The 27,708-nt window shown below is 49.6% G+C and overlaps 2 protein-coding genes across 2 annotated transcripts; both read right to left on the minus strand.

Annotated features, from left to right (window-relative positions):
• Positions 1 to 1,526: 1,526 nt before the first annotated feature.
• MBD3 (methyl-CpG binding domain protein 3) lies at positions 1,527 to 16,359 on the minus strand. The gene is made up of 8 exons (XM_032203826.1): positions 16,293 to 16,359; positions 14,992 to 15,114; positions 9,686 to 9,845; positions 7,933 to 8,070; positions 5,524 to 5,614; positions 4,875 to 5,052; positions 3,465 to 3,662; positions 1,527 to 1,834 (listed from the first exon to the last, which is right to left on the minus strand). The coding sequence occupies exons 1-7, from the start codon at positions 16,304 to 16,306 to the stop codon at positions 3,470 to 3,472; spliced, it is 897 nt and encodes a 298-aa protein (XP_032059717.1). The 5' UTR covers positions 16,307 to 16,359; the 3' UTR covers positions 1,527 to 1,834; positions 3,465 to 3,469.
• Positions 16,360 to 23,482: 7,123 nt separating this feature from the next.
• Positions 23,483 to 26,536, minus strand: LOC116499048 (cytochrome b-c1 complex subunit 10). The gene is made up of 3 exons (XM_032203627.1): positions 26,467 to 26,536; positions 25,139 to 25,273; positions 23,483 to 23,747 (listed from the first exon to the last, which is right to left on the minus strand). Exons 1-2 carry the CDS (start codon positions 26,514 to 26,516, stop codon positions 25,153 to 25,155), a joined length of 171 nt encoding a protein of 56 aa, XP_032059518.1. The 5' UTR covers positions 26,517 to 26,536; the 3' UTR covers positions 23,483 to 23,747; positions 25,139 to 25,152.
• Between the last annotated feature and the right edge of the window lie 1,172 nt (positions 26,537 to 27,708).

The following is a 27,708-nucleotide window of genomic DNA, read 5'->3' on the forward strand; positions in this document are numbered from 1 at the left end:
GAATAATAACCGTAACAGACTGTTCAAAAAGGAAAGTAATTTTCACTGGCTGCAGTAGCAGGTAAAGTTCCCCAAAGGAATACCTGGTAAAGCAGCAGCAAAGTACAATTCAGTCTTCTTGCAGTACTCCAAATGAGCAGTATCAAAGAATTTTGTATTCTCACATCTTTAAGAAAAGAGTTAATATAGTATCAGTCACTTTGGCATGGGATATTTTTCAAGGAGCTTAAACCTATTCAGATCACTACACTGAACTACTCCCAAAGGCTATTACTCACCAGGCAATTCCCCTGGTCCCTTGCTGTTCCTGCTAATCATTCTTACATGATGAAGGCTCTGGGAGCTACTTTCTTCCCCAAGTTTTGGGATACCAACAACTTGTACAATTGGTTAGTGGCACAATATTTCATCCACCACTTTATACTGTACTTTCAGCTGAGACATCCATGCACAAATTATGCAATGGATACCCTAAGACTAAAATAACTTCTGCAACCTAGTCAACGCATTCTCCAAGCTACACACGCATCTTTCTCCCATCTCTCTATCCTCCCTCCCCAGATAAATCCCTTTTTAGCCACAAGTTACCCCAATATGCTCACAGTTGTACTAGAAGAGACTGATGAATCAATCAAGGTACCCATGGTGAAGCCAAATACTTATAAACACATTAAGGCAGGTTTCACATCATTTCATTTTTTTGGACACAAAATGCTGGTCACTTCACTGCACATGCAAATAAGAAAGATTTAATACTTAATAAAAAGCTTTAGATTCATTTAGATATCAATTATAGAAAAATCAACCTTTTGCCTTTCTTGTTTTTAAAAGAGGTCAGAACATTACTGCACATGAAAGCAGATGTGTAGACACACCTATTGGAATGGATTCCCTTCCCTCCACACACACAGAAACAGAGGTCAGGGTTCTTGGCACCAGAAGAGAAAAGAGGAAGGCTTCCTCATTGTCAGTCAGAAATGAGTCATCCTTCCATTCTGAGTTGAGAAGGTCCTTCTGACCAGACCTAAGCCAAAGCAAAATATACCACAGAGCGGGTATATTTATCTTCAAAACTCTGTTCTGCTATGCTTGGACATACACAGAACTCTGTATCTAAAATGTGCACAGTAGTGCATTCGGTGTGGTGTTGGAACTCGCTAAAAACCAGATTGCCATTGACCAGCTCCTCACGTGTAACTTCCCCTACTCATCAAAACCTCAGGTGGAAGAGGCACTGGTAGTTCATCTCTGAGACTACGCTTTCAAGACCAATGTGGTCTTGCGAGGAAAATGAAATTCACTGACCCAAATAGACACATGGAATGACAATCCACAACATAAAATGACCTCCCTACAGTCTGGTACAAACAGGTAGCCTACAGCAGAGTAGCCAAGGAGTGAAACAGCATCTCTCTCACTTGCATTAGAGAGAAAATGGCTTTGATGGGTCATTGTTAAAGATACTTTGCTAGAAAAGCTTGAAAAAATCACTGACCCACAAAAAAAAAAAAAAAAAAGGACAGGAAGTTTGGTTCCTATTATATTCCCTCCCACTCTTTTTTATTCCTTTATCCCCTCCCACTTTTGTCTTCCTGATTACCCTACCCCTTTAGAAAAAGGAGGGGCAGTAGAGTTTAGTCAAGTTCCATCTTCAAAACTACCCAGCAATTAATGAACCATCAGCTTCTCAACTTTTCCTGAAGTGTACATCAAAATGCTCATAGGTACAGTTGGATTGTTGGTGCAATTTACTCTGCAGACACTCTTGGCTTTGTAAATAGTTGTGCTGACCCTGCTGATAGGGTTTATACTGGGAATTCTTAGATGGAACTCCCTAGAAGAAAAAGAAAAAAGACCTTGTAAGTTAGTAGGCACTTTTAAACACCTTTGTAGCAAGCACGCTCTTAAAAGAATAAATAAAGCACCATTGGCAAAACACAGCCGTTTCTTTATCTCCTGTTTTTCACCTTCAGCAGACAGTTTGTTCTGGTTCTTTGCTGTTGCCAGACCTTTGTAGTAGAAAGGAATGCAAGATATTCACTGTCCAAATAAAGCTACTGTTAGTCATGTGGTAAAACAGGAAAACATAAAGAGCCCAGATAGAAGATGGTATCTCCCGAACGCCAAACAGATTTCACAGTATAATCAACCTTCCAGCATGAAGGATCGCTTAACATAAAATCATTCTTCATTCTACCTGACACTGAAATACAGCTGCCGCTCCCTCCAAAGGGGGTTTTCTTTTCTTCTGCTCTTCATCCTAAAGATTCCTTTCTTCCTCCACATTCTCGACTCTTGCCTCACAGGCTCACACAACCGGAGTCTGCATAATGAAGCGCCCTGGGTATTCGCTATCCTATCCCAGCCACAGAGCACTAATTGCTTTTCTCAGGCTAAAACTTAAAATGATCAAAAATTAAAACCAGTGAGTTCTGTTTTTATCTCATTGCACGAGCTCCACCGATGAAACACGCAGGCTAGGGTTACATCAAACAACACAGCAAGGAAACACTTTGCTTCACAGGATGGTGCTCTGTCCCTGCCTAGTGCAACAGGCAATGCTTAAGGGAACTTCAGTTGGTGTACCTTGGCTTGGCTTTATAAAACTGCCTCCCCCCCCCTACCCCATTACTACACAGTGAGGATTTATTATTCAGAGCTATTTTGGTTTACAAGACAACAAAAAAAAAATCCATTTGCACCTTTAAAGAGGTCCACTGCACAAGTGGAAGTCAGAGAGAGACTTGAAAACAAGAAGCAAGCCCATTATAATTGTTTTAAGGGATACACAGTGTAAAGGCACATTTCTGGGAATCCTGCAGGTACCAGTGTAAACTATTTTTTTCAGTTATTCACAAATTTTGAATACATGCATTCTTCTGTTACTTTCGGTTTGCTAATTCCTGCCACAAAGTATTTTAGCAACTTCCTTCTTTTGATGGTCAGGTTGCCCTTTCTGACTTCTAAAATGTTAGTTAAAATTTCCACTATTCTGCCCTCTAATACACCCTGCAAGAAAATGCGTACTAAAAAAGCAAAGGTTAGCCAAAAATGGAGGGAGGGGAACTAAATCCATAAGATGGCAGCTGCCCTTCCTGCCCACAGTATCCTCTTCCCTGTCATAGGTAGTAATAAATAAACGGGAAAAAAATGACCACAAAACAGGTGAACGTTTAGGAACTGACCCAGTTTCAAGACAGAACCCTTCAAGTGCTTACACACACATTCTGGTTACGCTTTTAGCCCATCTAACACAAACATAAAGCCCCAAACATTTGATGACAATAAAAACTCACCAGCCATCATACCCCTCAAAACATTTGATTTTTTTGGTGAAAAGAGCACTTTTGAAAATGTGTGCTAAGAAGCAAAGATTTGTTGATATATGCCAGGATTCCCTCTGAAACCATTTCTGTCTTCAGAACTATTCGGTACAGTTTAAGGAAAAAAGAAAGTTGTCATACCTGGACTATACATTCTCCATCTCCTGGTCGTGATCCTGTTCCTCTTCCTCCTCCTCCTCTTCTCCTTCTTCCTCACCTCCTTCTTTCTCTGAAGGAACTTCCCCATCTCTTGCAATTTCCTCTACGTGGGCAAGCATGTCAGCCATCAGGGCTTCCTCCAGCCTCTTTCGCACCTGCTGCACCAGCTCCTCTTGCTTCCTGCCCCAGATCAATGAACACTTGAATTAATTCTCAAAGCTAACTATTTCAAGGGAAAGAAATCTTATATTGCTCATCCATGAGGCTGGGCAGAGAAGCACAGTTTTGAAAGAGCCCTCAGTAAGAACTGCACTGCAAAAAAAACCCACCTGGCATTACACTTTAAGTGAAGCTGAGAAACACTTTATAAAAGTTGCCCAATTCTTTCTATTGTGAGTCCTTACTACTGATTGTACAATTTCTTAATTCTGACTGAAATTTGCAGCTGGTTCAAGATTTTTTTTTTTAGTCACAAATATTAATTTAAGCAAGAAAAAGTCAGCCTACCCTGCTCAGATTTCCAAAAACAAGAATGGATTTTTTTTTTTTTTTGACTATTTCATTTTTTTTCCCTTCATTCTCCTTTTGAGTAACAATCTTAAATTTTACAGCTTCTTTTATCTCAAAGTCACAGTGATGTAAAGAAGCGGTCAACAATTTGTGGCTCATGGGACTCCTATTTCATCTCAGCCACAGGAAATCAGAAAGTTATAAACAGACCTTTTTTCCTGGTCATTCATGTATAAATCACACGGAAGGAGTCATCCTGTAGTTCAAAAAGATTTACCAGCTGAACAGTCAAAACAATTACTGCCTTTGTACACTGTTAATGAATGTGAAGTAGTGTGATTTCAGGTTGAGAATGGAATATACCAAGGACATTATCAAGTGCTTAAAGCTGAATTTGACCAATTTTGATTCACTGAAAGCAAGCTATACCTACATAAATGGCATCCTTATTTGCTGCCACAGCAGTGGTTAATGCTTTTATTTGATCTTGTGCTGTCACAAAGGAGTAAGATGGCGAAAGTCTCATTATTTAGCATTTCCCCAATCCCTCCTTTGCTTAAGAGTTGCCTTAGTCAAGGTTACTCAAATTCAGATACTCCTTTTCAGTAACAGGAGACATATTGACATGAAGAACAAATATGAACCTGAAACCTCAGAGTAAGCAAGCATGGGTTAAAATTAAAAATAATGTGCTTTAAGTACATCCATGAGAGCTGCTTTGTGTAACAATTCTTTCTACTCTTCTAATAAAGACACATTCAAATTAACTCAGCAAGCCCTAGTGCTCTATCAAACATTCCAACTCGCCAGTGAAAAACCGTGGTGCTGTTTTATCACAAGAAAACATGTTCTAAGACAGTATCTGCTATTTCTAGGTAATACCTAATATCTTCATCTGTCACCATAAATGCTTTGCAAAGCGGCTGTGAAGTGTTTAGCCAAACTCCAGGATTCTTCTCGACGGCTGCAGACAGCTGGCCAGTGATGGGCATAGTGCTGGTGTGCAGAGCACTAGCGATAGCAGAGAGAAGGGTTTCATCAGTGCAACCAGGTCCAACCCCTGCAAGCCAGAGGAAAAGCAACAATCAGCATGGCACGTGACAACATGGCACATCAAGACAACAGCAGTAATTTCAGATTTAACGGCAAAGCACGCGCTCTCATTTAGAAAGTCAACACAACATAAATCTCAGACCTCAACACTTCCAACGGCACCTGTGCTCCCAAGGTTATGTAAACCTAGATCAATTCTCATTATGTTACATAAAAAACAACCTGGGAATGGAAGCTCTTTAAACAAGCACTGCTTCTGGAAAACAAACCAACAAAGTCTAGAAACTTTGCCACTTCCTCTCATTATGCTTCAGCATCCCCTGAGGACGGAGGGCGCCTGAGGAGTACTAAGGGCTCCTGCTGAAGCGGGAGTGGTCCACAGCACCGAGGAGCAGGAGGAGGTTGACACAATACCTTCAGATCGCCGCTGACTGGGATCAAAACGCCACCCCTGGAGTTGAGGGCAGACTCTGATTACCTTGTAAACCTTTTGGAAGGTCCATTGTTTTCACCAGCTCCTCCGCAATGTCAAAAGCATTCAGTCCACTTAATTTCTTCTCCCAGAAGAGCTGACATCAAAGAAAGTGTTTATTGGTACAAAGCAGGGAAATGGAATCGACAACCACACAAAGCACCTGCTTACAAGCAGAAAGGGAAGGGCGCTGCTGCAGACAGTTTTATATTGGATTTACTGCAGAAGTGGTCTGAAGGCGGGGAGCAATCCTCATTACCAATCTCACATCTCTGTCCTGATTTACTGCCTGGAAAAAGACTTTCCTTTCCTCCAGGGACTGGTACTCACTGCTTCTGAACTGGAACAGCAAGGCAATGCTTGCTTGCTTTCACCCCAGTGCACACACAGTATGGGACAGCTGTTTTTTTTACACTACTGTTCCTCTTTTGCTGCCTCGCATATGCCACAGAACTGAAGTTAAGGAATGCAGAACTCGTCCAAGCTATTTATGAGGTCAGACATTGTTTTATTCCTCTCTAGGCGTTTCTCATGGGAAGGATCACCGCTAGACCTTCGAAGAATTTTGAACTACGGGTTCTCCTCAGACCTAAACAGAAGTGAACCCATGGTTTGGTGGGAAGTCAGATACTAAAACTAGATAAACTTTCAACTCTCAATCTACGTGTATAGGTATGATCAATGCATAGCTGGAGTATATTTTTTCTTACAACAAAGCAATTTTATTGAGGCTTTGAAAAATGGAAAATTTTACCCTATACAGTCCAGACACATCCCCTTTCCACACCTGTCAAAATCTGAGCTTAACTGAACCCACACTACTTTTCCAATTACAAGCTCCTAAAAAGAGGAAGGAGGACAGTCAAAGCCAAAACACATAGGCTGGATGCTCGTTAGCTACGACTTTCAAATAGGCAAATATAAAGCCAGCACATGATGGGACTTTGTAGTGCTTTAGAATTCTGAGGAAACATCTGGAGTCAATTGACCAGAGGTTTCACTATACTATATTCTGGTAAAGTAAGTAAGGAAAACCCAGACTGAGTCTACAAAGCTGCATTGCAACAAGTAGTAACGTGAGCAGGAAACTACAGAGGCTGGCTTACCTCTCTGCACTGGGGCTGATCTCTGCTGTCTAATGACTGTATTCATGTAACAATCTCTCCCTCAACAGGACACAAATCTCTATTCAGCTCAGGTTTTTTTGCACATCAACTTCTTACTTTTAGTGTCTTATTGTCCTACCTAGCCAAGGAGTTTATAGGAGGAGCAAAATTACAAACACATGTGTCCTACCTCTTTAGGAAACAAAGCTAAAAGCCCACAAGCCTTGTTTAAAAAAAAAAAAAGAATTAAAAAAAGCCACCCCATTTCAAATAGATTCTAAATCACACTTCAGAAAGATAAGTTCTTAAGTTTGCATAAAAAGTTTTCAGCACAAGAGGTTATTTTATAAGGTAAATCACTTTCCTCTTCAAACGATGCATTTTAATTCCACCAGACCTGCCAGAGTTTAAGGTATACCAGTAATTGACACCATTGACAGTGCATGAGCAGACTAATGAAGCTGAACATCTAGTTTCCAAAAGGTATAAAGACAGACGCGCCACAGGAAAGGATTCACAGAATCCCTGGTGTGAGCTCTGTGGAGGCAACAGGCTGTCAGCTCTACCTAACACTAATGAAAGGAGAACGCCTTCCAAAGGCTGCTTTGAACACGTAAGCCTCATTTGAACCAATGCCCAGCTTCAAAGGTACATTTGCCCTAAGCACACTTTTTGCATCTTTCACGAGATGAAATTAAGCTGAAAGATTTCCTTTACTTCTGGTGTATTCTCTTGTTTGAAAATATACAGTGCGTGAAGAAAGACAACAACTTTACATTAATGACGTTCCAAGGGAATTTCTAACCATACTCATCCAGGCAGAGTTAACTACTAATGATACACCCATCAAAAAAAAAGGCCCATGCAGGGGGTACAAGCCCTTGCAGCACATCACAAGCACCATGCTGTAGTCTGCACATGAAACAGGGATTTCTTGAAACACAGAATTCTAATACACTTGGAACATTTTATAATGATTACAATGTAAATTTCCTCTAAATTGTTTGACTTCTGCCTACATTTGTAGATAGGTCTTAAAGAAGTTTTTAACTAAAATAGAACTGTGACCTTAACAAAGGTTGGAGTCTAGTTATAAAACAGTGCAGATAGAATATTAGCTGTATACTAGAAACGTTTTCTGCTCTGATTTTAAAAGCTGGAAGCACTATAAGCTATTGTTTCTGAAATCTCAAATTACCGTGGACATTCAGTGTTAAAAAATGGAAGTGTTTTCTTTTGGGACCTTCTCAGCAGCAAAACCAAAAGTCTCCTAGCTCTGGAAAAATAGTTTCTAAGCTCCAAGCCTTACCTGCCGGGGTTGGTCCACAGCTTTCTGAGGATCGCTCTTCACCTTATTGCTGGGATGGTTTGTGATCTTTGTGACAGGCTGTTTGAATATGGAGGCTGTCTGTCTGACAGGCAATGCTGTATTCAAATCAGGCTTGCCCTACAAATTTCAAAACAAAAGGAAGGGAAAATCCCATAAAACATTTCCAGTTTACCAACATGCTACTACAGCTACAAAGATGCGCTGTGGGCAAGAGAGACGTTATGGACTTGAAAACTTGCCTGAGCTTAAGCTGTATCAGTGGGACCGTTGAAGATGGTTGTGCATTTTTAAATCTTGCACAAGAACTTTAAAACGTAACCAAGTTTTTCACTCTCACATTCTACTTAAGATACCAGCCACCTCTCATTCTAGTTTATACACGTTGGTTTTATTCCAATTTTGACAGAAGTCAGGAGTCAGAACAGTGGATTTTAAGATGACGAGCCACCTTTGAACCACTAACCCTGAAGGTTTTGACACAGTGTTTGTAATAATTAAAAAGTTTATTGTGCAGGATTTAGAGGCCAGTTTGCAAATCCAGAAGCCATTCTAACACCTTCAGCTGAAATTCAGTTGTGTATGCCAATAAATAAAACAATACAGCTGGAATCTTGATCACTTTTTTACCTTCAGTTCTTCATAAAATTCATTTCTTAACGGGCCTGATAACTACCAAGCATTCACAACATGACTGTATCCTACACTGCTTGCAAAACGGGAAGCATGTTCCTCATTCCTGAGATCTACTGTGCTAATCTTGAAATGGCTGTAGGACATACTTTGTTCTCGAGGATGCAGACACAGTATCTGCTTAACATATTTATTCATGAGATGTAGAAAACTATTCAAGACAAACACCACCCTGAATCACCTTGTGCACTAATCCTAAACTAATGATAACTATACATTTACTGAAAGGTTTGGGCAGAATTTATAGCCTAAGAGGGGTGTTGGCTACTGGTCTGACTGAGGCAAGGCATTTTTCTTTTACAGCATCACTACAGCACCTAGTGCTGCATGTAAATCTTCCTATCACTTAGATCAGAGTACTGTTCTTGATTCTTTACCAGTTGACATAATTAGAAAATAAGCATTATGCTGTTTTCCATATTTAACATTTAGGTGCAGAGACACAGCTTTTAGGTTCTGAAAAGCATTTTGGCATCTGCTGAAGATGACATGAGCCTATCTATGCAGACTGACAGTATACCACTGTAACCACCATTTTTATTCAACTATAATAATCAAAGCTACTGGGTGCCAAACACAGACTCTCTATTTTGCTCTGCAGACAGGCCTTGCTGTCCTCTTGTCCCTTCCTCTTTTCGCCCAAGCCATGTTCTGTCCACGGATCAGTTCCGAAGCAGAGGCACCAAGGCCAGCTGCACCACCTCGCCGTGCCAGCAGCACGCTGCAGGCTCAGGGCTCTGGAGGAGACGGTGCCAGATGCGGCCACCACCAGCCCTGGAAGAAGAAGAGAGGAGGAGGCCAGCCCTGCCTCCAGCCCTTCTGGCTGCAAGTTTCTCCATGTCTCAGTACTGTGGAAGAATCAGTGAGCTGCAGCTATCTGTCCAACACCCTACAACAGAGGTAATATCCCACACAACTCCAGCTTCCCCCATTCATTACAAAACGCTCCCTATTTGTGTTATCCCACATACTGTTCTGAGAAGCAGCCTGGCCAGCACAACCAGTGGACGGGCAGAAAGCTTCCACTGCATCTTACTCTTACTTTGGCTTGGTTGGAACAGTCGTAGCGCATCCTCTGTCTGTTCTTGTTCATTTTACTCATCAACATCTTTCCCGTGCGGAAGTCGAAAGTGCTGAGGTCCATGGAGCTCCCCAGGTAGCGAGCCAGCTGGGGCTTGCTTCGGAACTTTTTACCGCTTGGGCTGAAAAAACGTAGAAAAGAAACACGGAGGGAAATTAAAACCCTGTGGACTTCAATACCAGTGCTTGAGACAAATTTTGTTTCCTTCATGAACTTCCAGAAGTGAAGTTCACACTCAACACAAGATGGGTATCACTGCATTCATGTCAGCTCCCCGTGCTTATTGTGCAAGAGACAGACTAACTGCAGGACTTGTGAGAGTGTTTTTGTACATAAAGAGCAGAATTCAGACCAGGTATAAATTAACAGGGTGTAGTTCACACCATAACTGAAGTGGAAGACAATGACACAGAAGTACTTAGTGCTCAATTGTCTCAAATAATAAATGCCTGTTTTCAAGGATAATTTCTTCTCACAGGAGCATTGTCTGACTGGCACCATAAACTCTGCTCGGGTTCCTGCCTCCCCCTCGAGCTGTGCATTTGGGTTGGATTATAAGGCTTTGGTAGCATCTGGAGCACCAGGATTGCGCAGTATCAAGTACTCAAGGAGGACAGAAGTTAACTGCTGACAAGGTGCAAAGTAAAGAATTACAAAGCTTAATTAATGCAAGAATAAAGGCCAAAACCTTACAAAAGTTTCCATTAATGGCAAAGCAGAAGAGATTCTTTTTAAACACATGATTTTCCATGAAAGACTACAATCTGGCAAGCACACGCAAATTACTCCTGTTTTATTTTAATAAGAACTCAGCCTTTTGCACTACTACAAAAAGCACTAATTGAACCCTTTTGTATTTCATGCACAAAGCAAAAATAAGTCAATGCACTGCGACTGCACTGTCAGACCTACACAGACATTGAGCACAAAATAATCCTTCATGTTCTCGTTTAGCATCACAATGCCACTTTATTCTCTTAATTTCTCTCATTTCAGTTATTTTGTACCTTTAACACACCAAGTACTCCATTTTTTGGCAAGCAGAGGACACCACTACCTATGAAGCAGGCAACCTGCACATTCAGCCTCAGTGCCAGTCTGGTAAAAGCTCACTTCGCGTTGCGCTAAGCACAGGTTAGCTAGCAGATATTTAAGACCGAGAGATGCCAGCCTCATCTTCTCCCCCCACCCCACATTTATCTATTTTCTTCTATTACAAGGCAGTTAGCGTTAGAGCATGTTTTCAGCCATATCACAGGGAAGCAGGATTATCTCCTCACCACCCTACAAACACTGTCTGCACTCGATCTACCAGCGATCTCGTTAGGAAACGCGAGGTCCAATCCAGGCAGACCTCAGGAGCAGCCTGCCCCTGCACAACGTGGTGACATCCATGAGCTTGGAAATTCAGAGCAACTTCCAAATATCCAAGCACTGAACTTCAGGTGGCTCGAAGCAGCACCTACATGTTAGAGACCCCGATTTTCTATGGAGGAGGGACACGATACCAGCACGACTCAAACCTGCTGGAGATGAATTAATGCCAATGAGGTTCCAACGCCTCCTGGAGACAGACCTGTGATCAAGTCACCTGCTGATATTCCTGAAGCCAGAACCACAAGCTCCTTGTTCCAAGACTTACACTAGAAGGCCAAAAATAACTTGAAATAATAAAGCTGTCAGAGGCTGAGCAAAGCAGCATTACTAACTAGTCCAGCAATGCAGACCCCACTCTACCAGTGTTGCTGCGGGAAGATACTAACAACCTCTCTAGGGTTTTCTTTCAGGGTAGCTCAAAGGAAAAAGCCTTTTTTCACCACATTATCTGCTTCTTTGAAACCTTTATAGGAGTAAAGTCTGAAAAAAATAGCATGAGCATGGAATTTCTAGTCCCGTGGTAGTGACTAGCAGTGGCAAGTCAATTAGTCCAAGTCTTAAGACTCTCTACTGGAAAAAATAAGATTAAAAAAAAGAGAAAGAGAAAAGCAGATAGCCAGAATGAAGCAAAGCATTAAAAAATCTCAAAACAAACAAACAAACAAAAAAAAACAACTGTGAGGCAAAGACAGTATGAATTATATTAAAAATGTTACAAGCCTCTCAAAGGACAGATGATGCACATGGCAGCACCTGCCTGGGAAGCTCCTGGCCTTGGCTGCCCCGTGCCACTTATCCTGCCCCACAGCTGCCCTGCGTGCTGCTCACACACATGCACAGGTATCCAGGCAGGGAGAATTGTCATCTGCAGAGGGCAGGGAGAAGAGGAGCAAGCACTTCATCACCAGCCGTTCTTCAGCAGGACCAGCACGCTGCGGAGCTGCCCAAAGACTCAGGCATAAGGGCAGGAGTAAGCTGACAGAAACAGACTGGGACTGGACACCAAATCTGAAAACAGTGCTTAAAAATACAGAGGGAGTTGCATGCCTTGACCCCAAAAGAGGAATACCCAACTCCAGTACCCTAACTCTGTTAGGACAGGGCCATCGCTGCTGTTGGTGAAGTCAAAAGGGAAAACTGGACACTGCCTCTTCCAAGACCTGCAGCTCCAATTTACGGCTTGGCATCTTAACAGAAATCCACCAGAGGGAATTTTGGAAATAACATGGTAGGCTGGATGGTGCTGAGGTGACAAGTGCCTTGTTCTGTCACTTACAATGAGGCCACTTCCAGAACAGCAGAGCCAGGTACACTCGGAGGCAGCGTGCTGCAGCCCCTCAGCTTTTTGCTCGGTACGCGTCCTGGTAGCTCTGCAAGGGATCTGAAAAGCTGCTCGAAGTCAACTTACAACTAAAAAAATTCTGAAATGGCTCAGACTCCTGTCCCTTCCTCGGGACTCTTGGCCCAAAACAAAAGCACTGAAGTGCAAAGAAGGCAAACTTTTATTCTGATTACACACTGAGAAAGGCAGCTGGGTCCTGAGCCGTCCTGCAGCGACGGCAGAGAGGGAACAAAGCTCCTGCAGAAAGCCAGCAGCGAACTCACAGGGTAAACGCAGCACGAGCAGGCAGCTGCAGCCAGACCGTGCTCGGTGGGGCACAGCTGCTGGCCACCTACAGGCTCCCAGCAAGCCCAAATCCGAGCAGCAGCCCCTCAGAGCCCCCCTACAAAGCACGAGCGAGTTTTGCTTTGTGGTGGAGCAGCAGTTAGGGAACCCGAGTGTAACTGGAAGGCTGGTGTGCCTCTTGAACCACAAAACAGGGATTTTCTTTCTGCTCCAGAGCCTCTATTTTTTTGTTTGTTTTTGTTACAGAGTCTGAAGAGGCCCAGAAGAAGGAAATTGCAATACAAAAAATGCAGAAATCGACCTCTTCCAGATGGTACTGCAGGCGCTGGTACGGAATTACTGCCTGCCACGCTTCACCCCGCCACAAGCAGGGCGGCCGCAAAGCTGCGAGGGATTCCCCTGCCTGCCCATTATCTGCCCCGCACCAACAAACCGAGCCAGGCAGAAATGCGGGGCGGTGTTGGCGAGCCCGAGGAGCCCTCCTTTGTCGTGCAGGGGCTTTGGGGGCGCAGACGGGGCCGAAGGCAGGCAGCCTATTGAGGGCGAGCCGCCGCCAGGTGCCCGCTGTCCCCGCGCAGCTCTGCCTTTGTCTCCTCGCCTCCCGCGCCCAGGCAGCGGCCGCCAGCCCCGGCTGCTCCCCTCCTCCTGCCGCGCTCAAGAAGTCTCCTCCCCTCCGCTCTCCCCATTTAGCGTCCGCCAGATCCGCATGACTTGGAGAGCAAGGGACAAAAGACCAAAAAAAAAAAAAACAACAAAAAAAAACAAACCCAAACCACCAACCCACCCCAGATGTTGTCTGCCTTTGAACGAAATGGAGACGGCCGTCACCGAGGGGAAACGGGCGATGGGAAGCGTGTGCTTAGAGCCTCGCTCCCGGCACGGGGCGATGGGTGTAGCACAATGTGTTTCCTCCCCTGCTCAAACCCTGCTGCCTCCTGCGCCGCCGCACGCGCGGCTCCTCCCAGCCCACCCTGGGACCTCGGCACGCACCCGAGGGCGCGCGGCTCCCCGAGGAGGCACCTCCTGCACACTGCCACCCGCTCCCCCAGCACCTGCACGTTATTCGTGGCAGCGGGATCTGTACCGAGCCCTCGATCTGCCTCGGTGCTGACCTCAACAAAGCGGGTCCTGGAGCGGGACAGCACCGACACAGCATGGGTACAAGAGCAGGCAAGCACTGCAGCCACCGTAACACATCTCCTGTCCTCGCACCTCATCGGCATCTCCCTGTAATCTCCGCTCTGCCTGTCCCGAGCTGTTCTCCAGCACCCCAAAAACATCCTGTGGCGGAGGAACAGCCCCAGTGCAGAGAGCCGACCGTCTCCCTGAGGCTCACCTCACCTCCCGCACCAGGGCAGCTTTGCTGGGGGAGCTTGGGATAAAGCTGAGGAACTGAGAAGGAGCAGAGTGTGCTCTCAGGGAAAGCATCCTCCTCTGCTGCTTCAGGGGGGAAGGTAATTCTTTGCAGGACGGCATTACGAACATTTTCTTGAACTTTTTACTTAGGTGCTGCGAAGGTAACAAATTCACACCAAAATAAGCTTCACCTAAGAGACTTAAGTTTTCCAGAGCAGAGATGCCAACAGCTTCCTGAAGCAGAGACAAACAAGCAGCCCAAACTTCTCAAGACACTTTGCCATCAAACCCGCAACAGAAAACAGCACGAAGAGAAGCCACGCAAAGCAGCCAGCAACCTCCTTTCCCCAGGTGGGGACACAGAGCCTGGGGAGAGCCCTCGCAGCAAACTGTCTTTGAGAGCCTTGGCTGCCTTGCACAGCTCCTGACGTGCTCCCCTGCCCGATGCCAGTGCAAGCCCTCCGTCCCCACACCTTTCCTGCTCACTCAGGACGTGGCCCACGAGCCACACCACATCAGCCAGACGCCTCCTGGGCTCTCCCAGCTCTCACATCCCAGACAAAAGAACACACAAAAACCTAAAAAGGCGAAACACTTCTGCACTGTCAGCAGCTGGTAAGCACGAGGTTGGAGGACTGTTCGTAACAGCCTGCTCGTGGACTGCACCTCGAGGAGGGCACTGCCAGCAGCACACCGCTGGTCAGACGCACGTTGTGCAGAGCACGCTTAGCCTGCGAGATGCATTCACCTCCCAAAGCAGAATTCACATTCGACAGAAGGCAAGCTTTCACGTGGAAAGCACTTGCTGCTAGCATTTAGGGCTACAGAAGGAAATCTCCAAACACACAGCACAGCAGCCCTAAAGGAGGCTTCAGGAAAGCAGTACGTGCCGCCCGCCGCTGCTCACCTCGGACTGGTGTTAATTCCCAAGGCTGGCGATCGCACACGAGAGCGCTTGTTTCCAGTCAATTCTGACGTGAAACCGTGCACGCAGTTATCCACGCTTACTGCATCTGTATGCTCGGAGCAGCTGGGCAAAAAAAAAAAAAAAAAAAAATCAGCCAGGTAAACAACAGGCAGAAATAGCAGAGGTATTAATAAATTGCCACTCACATATTTTCCACTCTGAGGTAATGCAAAATGCAACAGTAACCAAAAATTAGTGCAGCAGGGCTGTGCTATACCTTTGATCTCTGTCCAAATTGATATAAAGGGAAAATCCATTATACCTTGGGAATAAAAATATGCTACTTATCTTCTCCCCCCGCTCTTTTTATAAACGCGGCTCTGAGACCGCAACTTTACAGATAAAGCCCTTGGACAACCAGGGATCTCGGGGGCTGTCAGCTGCGCTGCTCTGGCTGCTACAGGTGGTCCTTTCTTCTCCCCGCAGGCTGGGAGCTGCGGCTCAGGGGCTGGCACTTCAGCTTCGGGCTCTCGGCAGCGGCCGTTTGCTGCTTTGCTTACGGCTCAGCGCCGCACGCTACCCTCACAATCGCAGTGCGATTTCCCAGATGAAACTCCGCACGTGCAGCAGCTGATAGCACGCGTCTCTCCGATTAGAAAGGCCAGGTGAGGACACCCGGGGAGCCTGGGCTACGCTCCCGCAGCTCCCCACGGGCCCGAGCTCCGCACACCGCCTGCGGGCAGCCCCCGGGTGTGCTGCAGCCGCCCCACAGGGACGCGGGAGGGATCCCCGCAGCCCCCCACAGCCCCACGGCACCCACAGCTCGCAGGACGAGCGGCTCCCGGCCGTTTGCTGCCCCGGCAGCGCCGTGCTCGGGTTGGGGCGCCCGCACCGAGCCCCCTGCCCTGACACCCACCTGCTGCCGGCACCCAACGCTGCCTCCTGCCCCCTGCCCCAAATTCCTTGTGCAGAGGGAAAATGAAGCGGGCAGGGCTCCGAGGGGGCTGCACATTCCACAGACACCCCCAACCCCACAGACACCCGCCCGGGGAAGCCGAGCAGCACCGGGCGGGCACAGAAAGCCGGGGGGGGCCCCGGGGAGCTCAGCTCCCGGCCGTGGGGTGCCCGCAGCCCCCCCGGGAGACCCCCGGTGGCCGAGCCCAGCCCCGCCGCCACCCCGGGCCCCCCCTGCAGCGGGTCCCGGAACCCCTCGGCCCTTCACCCCCGGGTTTCACCCCCGGGTCCCGGCCTCGCCCCCCCCCCGGCCCCGGTACCGCCGCCGGCCGCCCCCCCGCTCCCACCTTTTCCGCTCCATCTCTGCCGCCGCGGCCACCGCTCGCCGCCTGCCCGGGCCCCGCGGGGCCTCCCCCGGCTCCTGCCTCCCGCCGCCGCCCCCCCCCCCTCCCTCCCTCCCGCCGGGCCACCGAGCTCGGCCTCCCCCCCCCTCCCCTCGGCCACGCCGCGGCTCCGCTCGGCTCCGCTCCGGGCCCGGCCGCTCCGCTCCGCGCCCGCCCCCGCGGTTCCGCTCCCGCCCCTTCCCCCGCCGCCGCCGCCGCCGCCGCCGCTCCCCGCGCTCCGCCTCCCGCCAGGGCCGGGGGCGGCCGCACCGGATCCCTCCGCCCGGGCACGCCGCGGGATATAGTCCCAAGCGGGGGGGCGGGCGGGGTGGTCCTCACCGAGCCTCCCCCGGGACCCCCCGGGCTCCCTCGGAGCCCCCCCGGTGTGCTCAGAGCCCCCCCCGGTCCACCCAGGGACCCCCCGCCTCAGCTTCCGCGTGGAGCCGCTCCAGAGCCCCGCGGCGACGCCACAGAGACCCCCCCGCGACCCCCCCTCAAGCTCCCCGGAGACCCCCCCCGGCCGCCCACAGCCAGCCCTCCGCCTCCACATGGACCCCCCCCCGGCTCCGCTGAGACGCCCCTGGCTCCACATGGACACCCCCCACCACCACAAAGACCCCCCCGGCTCCCCGGAGACCCCCCCCCAGCTTCACAGAGACCCCCCCCGGCCGCCCATGCCCACCCCTCCGCCTCCATACGGACCCCCCACGAGCTCCACAGCGACCCCCCAGCTCCACATCGACCCCCCCGAGCTTCACAGAGACCCCCACTTCCACGGAGACCCCCCCCGGCCGCCCATGCCCACCCCTCCACCTCCATATGGACCCCCCCAGCTCCACATCGACCCCCCCCGAGCTCCACACGGACTCCCCCGACCTCCTCGGAGACCCCCCCGGCTCCCCGGAGCCCCCCCCGGCTCCACGGAGACCCCCAAAGCCGCCCATACCCAGCACATGGCCCCCCCCCGGCTCCGCGTGGACCCCCCCCCCCCCGAGCTCCACGGAGACCCCTGCCCACCCCTCACCCCCAAATTGCCCCCCCCGGCCCCGGGCTCACCCCGGCGCCCTCCGCCGCGCCCCCCCGCGCTGTCCCGGCGGCGCCGCCTTGGGCATCCTCCTTCCCCCTCGCCCCGCTCCGCGGCCCCGGCCCGGCCCCGCGCCCCCCGCCCCGCCCGCTCGCGCCCCCTGCAGCCCCGGCCCCGCGCCGCAGCCCCGGGGGCACCGGGCGGGGGGAGAAAGGGGGAGGGGGGGGCACGGACGGGGCGCCCGGGGCGTGGGGATGGGCACCAAGGACGGGGGTCACGGGTGGAGCAGCAAGGACGTGGAGTCATGGACGGGGCACAAAGGACACAGGGCATGGACGGGGCACAAAGGATATAGGGCCGTGAACGAGCCGTGCAGGACACGGCCCGAGGATGGGCCACCAAGGACATGGCGCATGTAGGGGCCAACCAGGACATTGCCAGGCCACCAAGGACATCGGGCCATGTGGGACATGGCCCCGTGGATGGGCCACCAAGGACCTGGGGCCATGAATGGGTCATGCAGGACATGTCCCATGGATGGGTCACCAAGGATGTGGCCCCATGGGCAGACCCTCCAGGACACAGGGCATGGATAGGCCACCTGGGACATTGCCCACAGATGAGCCACCCAAGATATGGCCCTATGAATGGGCCACCCAGTTCATAGGGCATGGATGAGCCACCCAGAACATGGCCCCGTGGACTGGCCACGGCAGAGATGGCCCTATGGATGGGCCACGCAGAGCATAGGACATAGATGAGCCAGCCAGGACGTGGCCCCATGGACGGGCCACTGGGGCTGTGCCAGTGGCAGCCCCACGGTCTGGTGTTGTGGGCACGTGGGCAGGGCTGTGCCAGCGCCATGGGTGCTCAGTGGGGCCATGGGGCACAAGAACCCCCCGTCTCTGCTTCTCCAGGCTGCGGTGGCATGGCCCCAGCACGGGGGGCTTCTCCTCGACCATGTGCCCAACAGCAGGACCCACGCAGCTCACCGTGCCCAGCCTGCTGCACCCAAAACTGCCCTGACCCAACACCCGCTGCCTCCTGCAGTGCCTGGACATTGGAAGAAGAGAGCTGGTCTGCTGTGTGGCCCTCCTGGAGGCTTTTTCTGGGATGGCTGGATTTGGACATTTTACAGGTCTTTTCCAACCCAAATGATTCTGTGATTCTGTGGTTTTGCTGGGTTCGTTCAGCACGGTCAGTAGCACCAACATCCATTCTCCTGGGGTTAAGTCCAAAAAGAGATCCATATAAAAAATACAAGTAGGAAGAAAATCTGCTGTGGAGGAGATGGTGAGAAGACAAAGCAATGAGAAGCGTTTTAGGAAACAAAACAGTAACCAACTGCCTACTGGGTGCATAACGAGACCGTGTCCACGCACTGGGGAAAGCCCAGCCCAGGGGGCCATCGCCACGATGCTGACCACGGGCACGTGCCCCAAGGAAACAAGCACCACAAGTCACTACGTGCCGCCAAGCCACTGAGTGCAGTACCCCAGCAGAGAGGTTTCTGCCTCCGGCTGCTGGTGAACGACGTCTACCTGGAACCCCGTGGTTTGATAATCACGACCGAGCAGCTGCGTTTTGGCAGCCGGGCGTATCACAGCAATATCCACCTCCCGAAAAGCACCGAGCCATTTGTCTTGGAAGCACCGCGCAGCAGCAAGCTCCGCAAGGCAGCCTGCTGTCGAAAACATCTCGGAGCAATTAATTTTTCTTTAATGAACAAGTGACACACTAGGCTTTCGTTAAGAACCTTGCACAGACTGGCAGTCCTGAAGCGACCGCGATTGGAGGTGCAAAATAACAACGCCTCCCGGCGTGCGCCCGAGTCCTGCTGGCATCGGCAAGGCTCAGCGCCCTCCTGGAGACGAGCACGGCCCCGCCACCGCTCAGTTCTCCCGACACTGAACTTCTTCAGTCTGCTTGAACTTCCCGTACTTCCTCCAGCTTGCATCTGTGCAAAAAGCTGTTGTAGTTTTACTGATTTTTTTAAAAACACGTCTCACTCACTTGTTTCAAACTCCCTTATTTGGAAAGCAGCAGGGAGCGCGAGGAAGGATGTGAGACGTGTGTCGGGGATGAGAGGAAACCGAGTCCCACACACATGAGGCACGAGTTGTCCAGGCACGGGTAAAAGTTCAAAACAACTTCAAAGAGGTGGGTGCACTCCTAGGTGCAGGATTGCATTTGCTTGTACAGGAAGAATTTTATATTTCTGATACCTGACAGAGGAGATTGTGTCTTTACTTTAATCAATACAGAGCTTTCCGTTGCCCTAAAGGCATTCCATCTCTCTAGGGTTGTTTTTGGTTTTGTTGGTTTGTGTTTAACATCCTCTCCTTCTGGACTAACGCTTATGAAATGTCTCACTTTGCTATCGCTATTATTTCCTGCAATCTTGAACACGCAGACCAGAAAAGCTCTAATTGCCGGTATTGATCAAAACCACATTATTTTTCACAAACATGCTTTCCCTTTTTCTGTGTTGCTGATTTGGGGGGATAAAAAATAGACCAGCTAAAGTCATAGCATTCCAATCGAACCCTCGTGCTAAAACACAGCTTCTTGATGAATAAGAAAGGTCCGTGGAGCAAGCGGGCAGAGGGGAACTAAGGCAGTTACCCCGCTGCAGGCACAGAATCCTGCACGTTCCTTGTCCCCCTGCTCCGAAACACTCCTCAGCACCTGGGCTGGAAACTCAGTAGCTGTCTCTTTCACACCAACCATTCCTCTTTCACTGACTAAAATCAAAGCCACAAAAAGGAGACAACATTTCACTGAACAAGATCATACAAGACACAGCGTCCACATTGGAACACCGCATTTTGAGGAAGACACTCTGGGAGAGAGCCAAGAGGAGAGCAATGAAAATCATCAGCTGTCTACAAACTGACCTACCAGGCACGAGGGAAGAACCGGATTTGTTTAGTCTCGAGAAAGCATCTGAGATCTGATAACAGCCTTCAAACATGTAAAAGTGAAAGAATTACTGCGCTTGCATTGCAGAAGGGGAGAGAATTTCCTTTTTTCCAAGCATGTAAGCACGGAAATGGACCATGTGCAGGGACCAGAAGCTCTCCCTCAGTGGCACTTTTTAAGAACAAACTGGACAAACTGGAAAAGCTTGGGAGTGGATCCTGCTGTGGGGTGGGGATGGAGAAGCTGACCTGTTAAGTGTCCGCTGAACCTCAGGCACAGGGTAACAGTAGTTAGAAAACTGGTTTTCACTGACAGCGGGTGCAGGCAACAGGCTGCAAAAAAAGATGATGTTTACTGTAAGAGTACGTGGAAATTTGGGTAGGAACTCTTGAGCCCAAGGGAAAACGTTCCTGTGTTCCTTTGGGAATGCTGCTGAGGTACAGAGGATAAGGTACTTGTAGACACTGATACCAGCTGGGTGCACTTGGGTGCCAGGCAGCCTGCGTTGCTCCAGGACTAGCAGATAATCCAAAATCACCCAAATCGGCTGCTGCCAGACACAGAAGCTAGCATAGACTGTCCAGACAGAAAAACCTCTTCCACTGAGCTCCGCGGGTAGCTCTCCCTTCTGCTCTGCAGTGGCGCATCCCAGCCCCAACAGAGGAGCTCGTTTCAGAGCAGGATTCACCAGGGAGCAGCCAGCCCACCAGAGGGGCTGGAGCTGAGGTTGATCCGGAGGCTGCAGCAGTCAGGAGAGCGGCAAGGTCTCTAGAGCTGAATGCAACAGACTGAATGGGGCTGTGGTGGGCATGATAACAGCTCCGTGTTCCCACTCCACCTCCCGACACCCTTCACAAGGGAAGTGAAGCCTCCGGACCAAACATTCAAAAAAAACAAACATTCAAAAAAAAAAAAAAAAAAGGCATGCTGGAACACAAGTCTTACTGTTTTTAGAGCTTGCTTTTAAGTTACGCAGCTGACACCAAGCTGAAGGCGCTTTTTGATTTCTGCAAACGCTCAGCCCTGCGGCTGAGCCACCGCTGTGCCCTCTAGTGGATCTCTCCGGCTGCGGAAGGGCAGCTTCTCGTCTATCAGCTCCTGGTCTTTAATTAATTTATTCACGTATGTAATGTATGTGACATTTTGTCAGCTCATTCTGAAAAAAATATTTAACTATTAGAAAAGAGGTAATGCTAGAATATTAAAAACTAGAAGGATCACCCCTGGCACCTGGAGAGTAATTACTCATATTTTAACAGAAATTTGCCCAAGAATGCAAAGCCACTTCCAATAGTGTATTTTTGAAGAATGCTTGCTCTTGTGGAAGGAATACTAGAAATTAAATTAGTTATAGGCTAATCCTAGGGTTAATTAGAGACAAAAACATCATTTGAAATGCAGCAGAAAACACAAGCAGCTGAACAATCGCCAAAGGGTAAACAAATCCAAAGTCCGTATATTCCTTACGGTGCCTGCCTGTGCAGGCAGCTGGTGTTTGGAATATGTTTCTGAAGTATCTGCTGATCCAATCTGCTGTGCACAACGCTATCACTGGGCCCTTGCTGACAACCCTCACTCAGGAGAGCTGCAGGCTGAGAACACGGGAAGACCACGGCCCTCCGAGGAGCAGGCAGGTCCTGGGCCTGAGGCCTCCTGGAGACTTCCCTGAGCAGTGGGAGCAGAGGCTCAGCCGCCCACAGGAGCACGCCAAAACTAGGTCATCTCTGAAGTCAGCAGCACGTTGTGCCCGTCCTGTCTAGACATGTTGAGCAGGTAAGAGAGAGCACAGACTAACTGTTCAAGCCTGATCTTACGATCTTGATGGCATGTGAACGTAGGCTAGCACAATGCCCACTTTCACGGCATGCCTCAGATGAAGATGGGTTGATATCCGTGCACACGCTCAGGGATGTTGTCGTCAGCATTTCCACGCACAGGTTCAGCCCTCCAGGAGCCAGCCCAGAGCTCAGGAGCAGCTGGCAAGGGGACAGACTGCAGAAACAACACGATCAGCCCATTATGCTTCCGTACTGCCCGACTGGAGTGAGTTTTGCATAGGAAAATAATTTGTTTTCCCCACACAACTAATTACTGATGATGCTGCACTAATGCTGAAGCAGTTATTGTTAAGTAGCTCAAGCGCCCTATCAGATTTTACAAGTTTTCTGCAGAAACATCACTGAGGAGCCTTCAACCCTGAGTGTAACTCCCAAGCAGCACAGCTACTGCAACTGAGATAAAGTTTTCCTTAAAAAAGATTCAAGCATTAATGAAATGCCAGAACTTCTAACTAGGTGGAATCTGGCACTGAACAGAGAGAAAGCAGTGATCCTGTTATCACTCAGACACATTTGTTTGCAAATTTTGGCCTTTGGGGAAAAGGGCTGAACTTCCCCCCAGGTCTGAGTTGTCTGCTGTGGCTTCATGGCTGAGACTATGTCAAGACCAATCCCCACGCTTCATCTAACAGCTAAAGACTTTCATGTAAAGTGCTCTGCAGTGGGTTGTTTTGTCCCTAATTTACATTTTGATAGATACACCTAAAAAATACAGATGTGGGTGTTGAGTAGGAAAATAATATACATTAAAAAACTAACCCTGAAGCTCTCTAAGCCACTGAGTTTCATCCTTGTGTACTGAAAGTCTCCCAGGGTTTGCAGACTACCTTCCTCGAGCCCCTAGACAAGAAAAGCTAGCCTATTTTTAGCTAGCAGAAAAAGGCAGCCTATTTTTAGACAAGCATACAGCTTTAAAAAGGTGTTGACCTCTTAACCTATCTGTTTGGATGCAGAAGTTAAAAAAAAACAAACAAAAAACCACAAAGCCTCACACCAAAAGCCAGTGATCTGTGTTACAGCAGAACTCTGCAGCACTGGCTAAGGGAAGTTAACTGGAAGCAAGAGCCCACAGATGTGACCGAGCTAGGAAGGACCAGCTTACCATCAACACATCACTAAGAACAGTTCAAAGACCACAGCAGCTTTAAAAGTTATGAGCAACAACTACCCCAGGACAAACCAAAGGCTCAGCAAGCCCAGCCCTAACAGCAGGCACTTGTTGATGCCTGAGGAAACTGCACAGGAAAGGAGGCAAACACGTGGCACACTCCTTAGGACACACACTCAAACAAGCTGAAGACACAACACAGAACCAGAACAGGGATCTGGTTTAAAGAACGCAGGCAAAGAAGATCACAGCACCACCAAAACATCATTCACGTGGTTTATTTTGTACATCAGCTTTACAAATTACTTGCATTAGGCCAAGACCAGCTGTGGAAGTGATGAGAAGAGCACTAGGCAGGCTGGTACGTGGAGTAAAACCCCCTCACAACCAAGTGGCCACAACTGCTCATGGCAGAGAGCGGGACGTGACAGCCCACCGCAGAATCTGTACCAGGCATTTCAAGTTCACCTCAAAGCAGGTCTCAGCGGACGGATGGCTCCAACACACTCAATCCAGCGATAAATTTCCTACAATAAACACAAAGCAGTCATTAAGCACTGTGTCCTGCAACGTGCTACAGCAGTCAGCATTACAGAGAGGTTTCCAAACCCTCCGGTATTCACACAAGACATTTCTGTTACAGATACACAAACACCAGAAGGCTTTTAAGTCTCTTTGGAAGGAACTGTAGGCCACCACAGAAGCATCCTCTTCCTCTACAGCACTGAGCGTCTTCCAGATGATTTGTGCACGCTGACACGTCAGTGCTCTTATGTGAGGAGAGAGAATGTAGGCTGTGGGCTCGGGAAGGCATCCACATACCTACTACTGACCAGGACAGCTGTTCTGTACAGAAAGCCCTTTCTGCTTAATTTAATTGTTCCTACATCACCTGAGAGCTTTTCTGCTGACTTCTCCACAAACTTCCACAGTCACCTGAGATACTACGAGCACAGCTGAGTTTCATGAAAAATTTCTTTCATCCTTTGGTTACGTTGAGGAATAAATAACCTGTTTGATGCACATTTTGAAAACAGGGAAGACACAGTAAAACATCTACAATCCAACAGGTACCTCTGCAACAAGCCTTACAGAAGCACTGGTTTCTCTATGAAATTCTGTGTAGCTTGAAGGCAAGCCCCTCACTTTCATTTACCAACATTTATACATAAGTTATTCCGAGAAGCAGCAGCAAATATAGAGGGGCACACAGCTTCCTGACAGCCTCTCCCTGTCAGCGTCCTTTAATGTAAGGCAAAGTCTTCATAACTCATATCTGCAGCGAGGAATGAACTAGTTCTAAGCCTGCTTACTACACGTGTGTGTATTCAGAGGCCCAACAGCAGGTACTGTAATTGCTGCTCTAGCTTTATGAATGGTCAGTCTTACAAAAAACAGTGTATTTCATACGCAGTTAGAAAGGGAGAGGAAAAAACACCTTGAGAAAGCCAATTTTCAAATGAATTTTTTGTATATAGTAACCAGCACAGAACACGTAGCTTATTTTTAGTAACTCCATGGAAAGGAAAGGCATCCAAATTTGCCTGACAGCAAAACCAGTCTTGAGCTTGAAGCCATTCTAGCTAAGATTAGAAGTGGATCCCTCAGAAGTTCCAAATGACCACAAAAGACTTTATTTGGCTTATCAAGAATTTCAGTAAATTGTGAAAAATCCACTGCTTACAACATAATCACTTGAGAATAATGCTCTTAGTAATACTTCATCCTTTGGCACTCCGAGAAGCCCTGCCCCTAACACAAAACAAGACAAGACAGAGCAATAAACACTGAATAACCAGATTAAGCAGCGCTGTTTTGGCCCACCAATTTGGCTGTGCCCTGGAGAAACAAGGCACGCCAACTGCCACATCCACACACCTCCACTACGTAAGCTGCCAGGTGCACAAACCAAACTCACCGTTAGAGGGAAGCTTAGTCTTCAGTTTTATACTTGCCACCGATGTAGGGCACATACTGAAGGACGAGCTTCCAGTCTGTGATCCATATCACACCGGCACCAGCTACACCACCCCACGTGAAAAGGGTGGGAGTCCTAAAGAAGAGAGGCAGACACACAACACACACAGGTAAATGACCAACCCTCCAGTCAGAGGGCTGGCACACACTCACCCCGAGGTACCCAGGAAACTCATTTCAATCAAGAAAGCAGCTTGACAGAAATTTGGAGAGAATCCCATGCACAAAGGAGCTGGTTTCCAAGATAACCAAGATGTTTTACAGGAAAGGGTCGATATGCTTTTATTTAAGAGAGGTGCTACTAAGTTTAGAAAACACAGACTGGTTTATTACCCTAACTCTCCAGCTCATTTCTCCTTTATTCTTGCCTGTGGCTACCTCATCCTTCCTCACCATGAACTGGCAACCTCAGGCGCTGCAGCAAGCACCTCTGAAATGCTCTGAGGTCAGCCAGGACAACACGCAGGCCACACACACGGCTGTCAAACCATGGTAGGATAAAATCTAACCCCAACAACCACTTCTCAGTGCTGCAAACCCCACCTGAACCAAGAGAGAACCATGGAGTGGTTTGGGTTGGAAGGGACCTCGACGCCCACCCCATCCCACCCCGCCATGGGCACAACCCCCCCAGCAGCCCAGGCTGCCCCCAGCCCCATCCAGCCTGGCCTTGGGCACTGCCAGGGATGGGGCACCCACAGCTCCTCGGGGCAGCCTCAGCCAGGGCCTCACCGCCCTCAGAGGGAAGAATTTCCTCCTAATATTGAATTTAAACCTACTCTCTTATAGCTTAAAGCCATTACCCCTTGTTCTGTCACTGCCCACCCCTGACAAAGAGCCCCTCCCCAGCTTTCCCAGTTCCAGTTCTGGGCTCCCCAGTACAAAAAAAAAGACAGGGATCTCCTGGAAAGAGACCAGCAGAGGGCTACAAAGATGATACAGGACCTGGAGCATTTCCCCTGTGAGGAAAGGCTGAGGGACCTGGGTCTTAAAGCCATTACTCATTGTTCTGTCACTGCCCCCCCGACAAGGAGTCCCTCCCAGCTTTCCTGCAGGCCCCACAGCCCGCTGTCAGGTCTCCCGGGACCCTTCTCTCTCCCTGAGCACCCCCAGCGCCCCTCAGGGCTCCCCCGGCTCCTGTAGCAGCCCCCAGCAGGGCGGGGGCGCCCCAAAGCTCCCTGAGGGGAGCAGAACAGGGCCCAGAGGGGGAGCTGAGGGCTCCAGGGCCCCATAACCCCCCCCCCCCCCCCCAGCCCCCCCGGCCCTCACCAGTTCTGCAGCAGCTGGGCGTAGCGCGGCCCCAGCACCCTGCTCAACATGGCGCCGCCTCAAAGTCACCCCCGCGCCGCGCATGCGCCGCCGCCCCGCGCCGCGCAGAGGAAGGCCCCCGGCCCCCGGACCCCCGCCCGGGGCTGCCCGCGGCGCTGCCTGAGCGCGGCGGTGTTGTCATGGCAACGGGGCTCCGTGCCCATGGGGGGGGGTGAGGGGACGGGGCCTGGCCCCACAGCAGGGTGGGGACACGGGGCCAGAGCCATAAATCATCGTTAGGGTTGGAAAACACCTCCAGGATCACCTGGTCCAACTGTCCCCCTGTCACCGCTGTCACCCCCTGAGCTGTGTCCCCAAGCACCACGTCCAGCCTCAAAAACCCCCAGGGACCGTGACACTGGGAGGGACTGGCCCTGACCCCACACAGGGCAAGGGACACAAGCCCTCAGGGCATGTCCCCGATGTCCCCGTCCCTACAACAGAGAGCCCTGAGGGGACCGTCCCTGTCACCCCAAGGGAGAGGGGTGACAAGCCCTGAGGGGCTGTTTCTGCCCCTGGACAAGGGCAGAGATGTGGGGTGAGCCCCCTGTCCTCATGCTGGAGCAGGAACGTGACTGCTGGGGATCCGGTGCTGTCCCCAGACTGTCCCCAGCTCAGCTTCTCGCACTCGGTGCTGGGGGAGGCTGGCATCTGTCCAGAGCCATTTCTCCAGCGCCTGCCTGTGCCTCTGCAAACCCTCCTAGCTGCTGTCACTCAGGAGAGGGAGTTTTGAGCCAGATTTTTTTCATAAAACATCCCTAAATCCACCAGTAGTTTCATCAAGTTCCTCAGACTCCCCAAAGCCAGCTCAGCTTCTTGTTAATCTGCAGGTCCCAGAAAGTCCAGGGGGATGCTGGAGCCTGATGCTCTCATCTGCCTGAGCTCCGTGGCTGGGCTGCCTCAGCCTTGGGGCTGCAAACCCCATCAGCGCCAGTGTCCAGGAGTGATGCCAGCACCCTGCACCTCCCTTCACACCCTGCGCTGCATGTGCAAGTTTCACAGAGCCCAGACCCACAGAGCTGAATCTCTTGCAAAAATCCAGCCTGTATTTTTTTTTCCTTCTCACCAGGACACAGAACAACTATTTTATCAGCTCTTTGCATGATCAACTTCACCACCACATTTTGACAGTTTGAGTTTTTCTCTGCCTAGATACCAGCGGGGCGATGCAGGTTACTGAACCGTGCAGGCTTTTGGGTTCAT

Source organism: Aythya fuligula, chromosome 26, assembly GCF_009819795.1.
Source record: "Aythya fuligula isolate bAytFul2 chromosome 26, bAytFul2.pri, whole genome shotgun sequence".
In the NCBI taxonomy this organism is placed as follows: Eukaryota; Metazoa; Chordata; class Aves; order Anseriformes; family Anatidae; genus Aythya; species Aythya fuligula.

Coding starts and splice junctions, on each gene's coding strand:
- MBD3 (XM_032203826.1), bottom strand. Junction 5,615..7,932: donor CTGTGGACCAACCCCGGCAG/GTAAGGCTTGGA, acceptor CTTTGATGTCAG/CTCTTCTGGGAGAAGAAATT. Junction 5,053..5,523: donor CCTTCCAAAAGGTTTACAAG/GTAATCAGAGTC, acceptor TCTGGCTTGCAG/GGGTTGGACCTGGTTGCACT.
- LOC116499048 (XM_032203627.1), bottom strand. CDS start 26,516: ATGTTGAGCAGGGTGCTGGGGCCGCGCTACGCCCAGCTGCTGCAGAAC. Junction 25,274..26,466: donor GCCCAGCTGCTGCAGAACTG/GTGAGGGCCGGG, acceptor TCTCTTCTTTAG/GACTCCCACCCTTTTCACGT.